The 8798-nt window shown below is 41.2% G+C and overlaps 1 protein-coding gene across 1 annotated transcript; it reads left to right on the top strand.

The window, feature by feature from the left end:
• Positions 1-6: 6 nt before the first annotated feature.
• twy (fas-binding factor 1 twitchy) lies at positions 7-3169 on the top strand. Its single transcript, XM_017635153.1, is given in 2 exon segments — positions 7-1215; positions 1217-3169. Coding segments are annotated over 2 exon segments (3057 nt in total). The 5' UTR covers positions 7-81; the 3' UTR covers positions 3140-3169.
• Positions 3170-8798: the final 5629 nt, after the last annotated feature.

Genomic DNA, 8798 nt, shown 5'->3' with positions numbered 1-8798 from the left:
AGAGGCTTAATAGAAATATTTTTCTCAAAGATTTCGCGTAATTAATCAGCACTTAATGAAGCTCGCCAGCTTCGCACAGCCATGAACTTCAGTGACGACCCCTTGGCAGATCTGCTCAGCGACAATAGTCTGGAAAATGACAGTTTCTTCGATAATCCGGTGGGCAAAAAACCAGCCAATCGTATAGGCAAGAATAAAAATAAATTGGATGATTTATTTGGAATTAAAGAAGAAAGTGAAGTTTCAAAGCAGTCAGTTCCAAAAACACGTCAGCCGCAATCCACCAGCGCAACAAATGTTAGTAGCACAACGCGCAAAGATCTGCCCCAAGACGATGATGATGATTTAGGTTTCGATCCACAAAAACCAAAAGCTGGCGGTAAGCTAAATTTGTTGGACGATTTGCTTGCAAGTTCCGGCATTAACGAACCAAAACGTCCCGCGACCGCGCAGCCATCAACTGGGCGCCGCGACACAGAAAAACCAGCTATTTCGCGACAATCAACTGAAACTACCACCGACACCTCAAATGTTCTCCTGACACAACCCCGTCCGAAAACATCAGCTGGCCGTCGCAGTTCAAGTACTTCGAATGCCATGAATACCGATCCTCTGGGTCTTTTTGGTCCACAATCTAAAGAGCGTGACAAAGAGCCCTCCACTTCTGGCTTATCAACGCCAAAGGCCAGAAAACGTGGCACCACCGCAGATTGGCTTGGTTTGAGCACGGAACCGGAAGTCGTGGACAAGGCTGACATTTTACCAGATTCACCACTGCACACATCGAAGCAGCCAACAACAACATCGCTTACAACAACTGCCAGCACAGCTAGAGAAACTATAGACATTTTAAAACTACCTGATAATGAGGCGCCTCCACAAGCAGAACAGCATACGCTGCGCGAGGAAATGCTAGCTGTGCCACAATTTACGCCTTCGGCGGCAGCGGGTTGCAGCACTGCGCAAAATATACTCCTACTCAATACGCACAATATGGAAATGAAAAACGCTTTCACGGCATTGCAGCAGCAGGAATCACAATTAGCATTGGCGGCACAAATGAAAAATCAAGAGCGCGCTTTGCTGGAAATGCAGCGTAAACAAGAAGCGCTACTGCAGCAGCAGGAGACGACAATTTCAGCGCTTATGCAACAGCAGCTTCAGCGTCAACAACAAATGGAGGAGCATATAAAGATGCAGCAGCAACGCATTAACATCGCACATTCAACTGCTGATGTCGCAACCTGCGATGCTAGCGCCAATGTCCTCAGTACCACCACCACCGATAGCGGCTGATACGCTGGGTGAACGCGTTGGCTCACCAGATGGCACGCCAGATAAGTCCGATGACGCGCGTGGTGTGTTGGCAGATCGGCGTGGCCACAGCGGCAGCCGTAGTCGCAGCCAGAGTCAGAGTAGACCTGTTTCACCGCGGGAGATTGCGCTGGAAACTGTACAACTAGAAGCTGATGTGAAGCGTTTGGAGTTGGAAAAACTGCGTTTGGAGGAATTAGTGGCAAATCAAAAGGTGAACTACGAGCGTGAAATAGAGTTAATTGAACGTTCATACAAGAAGCAGATTGAAGTGCTCGAGAACCATACGCAGTCGATAGAAACACGCCTGAAAGCAGAATTGGATGAGCTTTCAAAGCATTATACGCAAAAGCTGGACACGTTAGATAGCGAAAAACAGCGTATCAAATCAAATTACGACGCTGATTTTAGCGCGCTGAAGCAGGACCACGAGGATGAACTGCGTAAGCTAAAGAAATCGCATGACGACGACTTAGAGATGTTAAGGGAGGAGCATCGCCGCATGCTGGAAAATGTGCGTCAGTCTAAAATGCTCGAATTCGCTGCAATACAAGAGAATGGCTCGTATATGGAAACGCTGAAGGCTGCTTCAAGTAATCTAGCGAATTTGAGTGGCGGTCTGGAAGGTCTGCGCGATGAAGTGCAATCGCGTCTAGAATTGCTGCATAAAGAAAAAGAAAAGAAGCTGGATGCACGCGAACGCCGACTTGATGATGCTGAACGACGCTTGAAGATGAACGAAGAGTCCGCCGATGAGGAGAAAAAGCGTCTTATGATGCTAGTTGGAAGCTTAGAACACCAATTGACTAAACTTTCCAAAGACTCCGCTGAGGAAAACTGGCAACTACGCCAACGCATGGCCGCACTTGAAGCCGAGAAGGCAGCATTTGAGAAAGAGAAAGAGTTTGCGCGCGAACAAATTGCGCGCGATGAGAAACGCCTTGCCGACCTCAAAGAACAGCAGCTAGCTGAGTCTAAACGCGCGCTTGTTGAACTACAGGAAGAGCGCGCACGCCTCTACCTGGAACGTACCAAAATCGAGACGGAACACAAGCTGAACTCCGGCTCGGATGTGGAGAAACAACGCATGGAAATGGATGCTGTTATGAAGGTGGCACAAGATGCAGCGCGTCAAGCGGATGTTGAGCGTGAACGATATCACAAGGCTTTGCGCCAATTAGAGCAACAAAAGCGCGAACTTATCGACAAGGAGAACACTCTGCGCGCTAAAGAAGATGAACTACAGCAGGAAACTCTTTCATTTCGTATGGCTGAACATAAGTCCCAAGAGGCGCAACAGAAAGCGCGTACGGCCGAGCAAAATTTCCAAATGAAAATACAACTGCTGCAGCAACGCATGCGCGAACTGGGCGAGAAAGAGGTGAATCTCTCACAAGAGCGCATGGTGCTTACGCAGGAGCGCATAGGATTGCAGCAATTGAAGATGCGTCTATTGGAAAAGCGTTGCGCGCTATGTAAAATGGGAGATCAGCGCGAAAAGGTGGTGCAATTCTTTAGTAGCAATGATAATGAGCTAGTTGCTAGTGAGGAAGGTGGGGGCGTTGGTGGAAGTGGCGGAGCAGGGGATGCTTCCATGAATCAGTGCGGTGTACAAGCGCTGCAGCAAAGCACATCAGATGAGCACAGAATGCGTCACATGCTGGAACAGGAAAATATTGTGGATCGCATGCTGGATGAGAATATAGCCGAGTCGTATCGCAAAATGAGAGCGACAACAAGTATGGAACACTGGCCTGAGACGGTGTTGGACGATGATGCTAAGGAAATGGCGTTGCATAATCTGGATGGCGGTCTATTGCGGTGAGGCGCAGATGATAAGTTCAATCATATTTAGCCAAAAATACTACAATACAAATTTTGCAAATAAAATTGAAAATATGTTTTTTATATATAAAATTAAAATTTTTTCATAGCTTTACTTGTTTGGTTTTTAATTAAATATACAAATTTTGTAAGTCCATATCGGCATTGGAAATTTGCTAAAATCATCCTATGCGCCTAGAAATATGCAAAATTTGATTTCAAGTTCTGTATATCTGGAAACCCTCGCTATTTTTTTTATATTAATTTCATGATGCTAAATTTACATTTAAGACTACAACTTAACTTGACGAAATCACCCGCCCGCAAGGAGCAGACTGTTTTCATGACTTTAGCTGAAGTTTTCTATCAAGAAGGGGATTTTTTCTGCTTTTTCTGGCTTCTGGTACTGTTCATGTGACAAAAAATTTGATTTATGCTGCGAAATTTTCGTGGTTAAATCTGCTTATGTACATACATATGTGTGGATAGTTCTGATAATAGTTGTGTGCAAAATAGGAGCGTTTGTATGTTTGTACGTATTGCCTGTATACGGCCGCATGCGAAGAATGTAGAGCCTTCTTTGGTATTTGCTCTCCTATCTTTCAACACCTTCTGGTTTTTATCCTTCAATGTAAAAATTCAAAATTTCACATATCCACAATTTTTTCATGCAGATTGTATAAGTCGAACTTACCTTATTGAATTCTTAAGCTCTTTTAATACCCGAAAATACCAGAAAATTTAAATGCATACTCCATGCTGCCCACGTGCTTACATTCTGTGTTCGTATGGAAAAGTAGCTTATGTCGAAAGGCTGACTTTAATATAAATCGGCATTTGCAGTATACGGTTCCGAATGATTCGCTGGCGCTGAGCCGTTGAACAACTTTTAGAAAATAAACGTGCAAGAAATAGTTCCGATACTAGCAAGTCAATATTCTTATTAAGTCTCATCAAAAAATTCCTTGTCGTTTAAAGAATAAAAGGAATGCCGCATTATACTAAAGCCAACCCTTCGACATAAGCTACTGTTCCATATGAACACAGACATAATTAAAAAAAAAAAAATTTTGAAATATCGCAACTTATGCTAGATTTCCACTAGGCATTAAATGGCAAATGAAAAAGTCGGGCATTAAAAAAAATCGTGTCAGTACATTAAAAAAATAGTCATTAAATTCATTTCCACATGGCATTTTTTTAAATAGCATACATTAGGTGCGTTCGTTTAAAATCTCCAGTAAAAACCAGCCAACTGCAAAATTCCGGCGAAATGTCATCTGTTCGCTCACAAGAGAGAAATATCCCAAATAGTACGCGAACAGAAAATTTGCAGAAACTTGCAAATTAGATGAACAGCTGATATAATTTTTGTTTACATTCAAAAGTGTAAAATTTAAAACGTACGAAAAGCCATCACAAAGTGTTATACTGACACAGTTTATTGATTAAACAAATAACTACTTATTTCTTACAAGTTTAATTAGTCGCATTTTGTAATTTTTAACTTCCAAACCATCAAATTCAATTTTGTGATTTGCGTAAATGCCAACCAGCTGTTTTTGATCAGTTGTTTTCCTGTTGGCAAAAATTTTTCCAGCAGAAACCAGCAGCTTCCGCTCAAAATGAAATGTCACTTTGCTCTCTCAATTTCCCCTACTTTGCAAGTTTTTTGCGTACGCGAACGCAAAAACTTGTAAGTTTTGGTTAAACATGAACAATTAACAGCTACGCGAACGAACATATTTTTTGCAATTTCAATGCCTAGTGGAAATTCGGCATTACTTATTTTCAAATATGCACATACATACAGGTGATTTAAAAGGCTCCGAGCTTCTGTTTACTACGGGAAGGAGTTAAAAATCTACTTGGAAGCAAATTAAATGAGATTAGTAAATCAACATAAGCAGAAAAAGTGGATGAATCATGCAATTTCATCTATAGTGTGTGTCCAATGTGACAAGACGTGACGGCGGTGAAGACCAGGTAGCTATCCGTAAGGCGAAAGCCTCCACAGCAATTGGCCCCGTCGGAATTCGCATGCTGATGCCGAAAATTTTGGGACCTGCAATAGTAGGATATCTCACCAAGGTCCTCAGTCTTTCAATGGTTACTCTCATTATTCCAGACGTTTGGAAATCGGTGAGAGTGGCGCCGTTGCTGAAACCAGTGAAGTTAGCAGATAGAACTGCTCTCCCCCGTCTCGAATACACTAGAGGCTCTGCGGGAGCTAGTTTACGTACCACCTGACCCCAGCGAAAAATCAGCATGGCATGTAACCTCATAAACACTTCGGCCTAGTGACGTTCGACTTATCAAAGGCGTTTAATACCGTCTGCTGTTTCACGCTACTTGAAGATATCGCGGCTTCTAGACTCCCACAGGGACGCAAACGGTGGTCGGCGAATTAGTATATGTATGAGTGATCGGCAGTCGTCAGTAACCTGTCGAGTTCAAACATTAAAATGAAGAATTAAGCATGGCGTTCCACAGGGTGGAGTCTTCTCCGCCTTCAGCCACGTATTCTTATAATGCTAATGACTTCGAAATTCCGTACGGGAATGGAATTGATGACCTCTGCTCGAAAGTAAACGGCTAAGTTTCCCAACTTTCTCGCTTCTTCACTGCAAGGATACTAATCCTCTCTCCGGCGAAATCAACGGCGAACTGCTTCACCACCTGGACGAATGTACACTAATTCCGATGGTTACCTTTGGTAGCCTGATGTCCTTCCTTGCGCACACAACTGCAATTGTCAATCAAGTACGGAGCCGCTAGAAGTTCCTTAAGTAGCTCGCTGGCAGAACCTCGGGCAAAGACAAAGAAACGTTGCTGGCAACATAAAAGGCAGTTGGTCGTCCAGTTCTGAACTATGCTGCGCCTGTGTGGTCGCCGGCGATCGAAACCAAATCCCCACCCATTGCAGACACAGGGCTTCGACTGCCGGCACAATTACGGTCTGGATATTCTTGTAGCTACTTATCCAGAGTCGACCCCGATATCCCCAATGAGTGTCCGAAATGTGGAGACACGACACCAACACACACCTCACATGTCAGTCAATCCCTTTCAGCTTGACGACAACAATTGATGGACAAACATCTAAGTAATGCTGTAATTCGAAAACTAATAAATATAAACTGCTAAGATTAATTAATAATCGCTGCTTTGGATAAAAGATCGTATCCTAAACGTACTCTCATGCCCACTTCTCATATAACGGTTATTTTCAGAAATGCAAAAGCTGTTTGAATTTGACACTAAAAATTATTTTTAGATCATTAGCTCTGAACCAATACTTTTCGTGTAAAATCCTGTAAAAATGGCAAACAGCAAAATTAGTCTCTGAATTGAGAGTAAAAGGTGAGTAACAACAAAAAGTACGGGAACAAAAACTGCATTTTTCCTGTAAAAACGTCAACCAGTGATGGCTTGGCACTTTTCATGATTTTACCAAAAGAAAAAGTTCGGGTAAAATCTTGCAACTTCATTCTCTACACAACTCTCCAAAAATCGCTCTCATTTACAGTATTTTGGAGGAATTTGGAGTACGGGATCATTTTTCCTGTAACTTCCTGCAAGTTCGTGTAAAAACCTGTAAGTCCATGGATTACTGGATCAGAGCTATTATGTAGGGTGGATGTGAAAATCTGACATTAGCTCTGATTTTTCATGAAAAGTATTGGATCAGAGCTATTGTGAACCGGTAGATGAAAGAGAATCCACATTGGTGAATACCGAGGCCACTTCTTCCACGACGAGTCAATCCGGAGTTCTTCCTGTTTGTAGCTTAGATAGCGCCAAATAAGAAGACGAAGATGAGGTGTACTGTTATTCAAATAATTGCTTTCGAGGCCCTGTCTTCACCTACATAATTCCTTTGATCGCACAACCTTGTCTATGAATTTTTATACTAAAAATTTTCCGCCAAAAAACACAAACAACATAATATTTCTAAGGATCCTCATTTAATCACAAAACGCCAGCAACCGTACAAACAGCACGACGCGCTTGCGCAAACAAACGTTGCGACATCTTGCCGTTATAGCAACGTTACTTAACGGCCGTCTACACCTTTGGAACTCGCGCTGTAGGCGCTAAAAAATGCTGTTTTCAATTTTCTGCCGTTAAAACTCTGTAAATATTTGCTTGTGCCGCTACAGCCACCATGAAATTCGGTGTGTCTGTAACTGCGTTTACAAAGATGATATTGTAGCCAACAACGGAGGCTGTGGCGCAGAAAACAGTTGGTTGGCTGGCAAAGAAGTGAGTGGCATTCCTTGGTATGAAAAATTAGTTTAAGAAAGAATAAATAAGTAAACAAAATAAGAAAATAAAAATAGAACCGTAGGTTTCGGGCTCGGCGCAGTCAATAGCTGGAAAAAAGTAAATTAAAACAAGTACCTACAATAACTATTAGCTTTGTCAACAGTAGTCAACAAAATTTGTCGGAGTTCTTTGAATTACTTTTAAATTTATTTATTTGTCTGCAGCAATGCAACTTCTTTCGTAATATTTTACTTATTTTTTACTTTTATCCGTTTGTTGATTTTCTGTGGTCCGTTTGCAAGTCACCAGCAAAAGGTGAAAGCGGCTTCAAAGAGCGCCGTGGGTATATTTTGCTCTACTTAAATAATTTTTTTTTTTGTAGCTCTCGTTTTGGCTTTTGTTTGCACACTTTGTGGAGGCGCGCGCGAGAGACGGTATTTAAGGAGAGTTCAAACAAAAGAAACTGTATGTCCTTTGCCACTGCTTTTTCAGTGAAGCAGCAAGCGCTTAGATTTTAATGCTTTTGTCGCATTGTTTAATTTAATATTTTCTTTACTTTGTTTTTTTTTTCGCATTTTGTAACATATGTATGTACATTAGAGTGCTTCAAAAAAAAAAATTATTTTTTTTCGAGATAGGGTTTAGGGCACCTTCCAAAATTTTCCCTCTTGCCGAAAGAGGTACTCATCAGGATGCTCATGATGCTCATATTTTACTCTAGAAGTAGTGTGTACATGTTTTAATCAAACTATTGGTTAGCAACCTAAGAACATTACAAACTTAAATTATCTAAAAAAATATCATAAGCTTCAGTTGTCATGACAAAAGTAGCTTTTTATAAAAATTACCAATATTTTTGCCAGTTTCACTGCGATCCAGTAGCATATTTCGAGTTCATTGAGCACCCTGTATTGGTTACAGTAGACAATTGAAAGTTGGTATAGATATTACAAATATCAAAATGAAAAAAAAACGAAGGGGCTGCCCCGTTTGCTAGGACGAACATTTTTCCCCCAAACAAAAATGGAACCACTCTAATGTACATACGTACATATGTAAAGGTGTTAAGGAATTAATTTTTATTATTTTCCCATAAGCCGTGCGGTACATCAAAGACGTTAGATATGGAATTTAATTAAATCTGTGGTACAGTTAAGATAAATAATTATAATTGATGTTGAGCCGCTACTGCTACTGGCAATGCTCGTACAAAAATATAGAAAAATGCTACAAAAACTAGGCATATGTATACTATACATATGTACATATGTATATTTACATAGATACGTTTGTACATTAGACCGCGCCACTCTACTAGCAATAAAATTTTGTTTTTCAAATAGTTCTACTGGAATAATCAGAATAATAGCTTATTAACAAAAGTTTCATTA

Source organism: Rhagoletis zephyria, unplaced genomic scaffold (assembly GCF_001687245.7).
Source record: "Rhagoletis zephyria isolate East Lansing unplaced genomic scaffold, Rhagoletis_zephyria_1.1 Rzeph_scaffold_15077, whole genome shotgun sequence".
In the NCBI taxonomy this organism is placed as follows: Eukaryota; Metazoa; Arthropoda; class Insecta; order Diptera; family Tephritidae; genus Rhagoletis; species Rhagoletis zephyria.
Note: the sequence above shows the minus strand (reverse complement) of the source record. Positions and strands in the feature narration are given on the sequence as shown.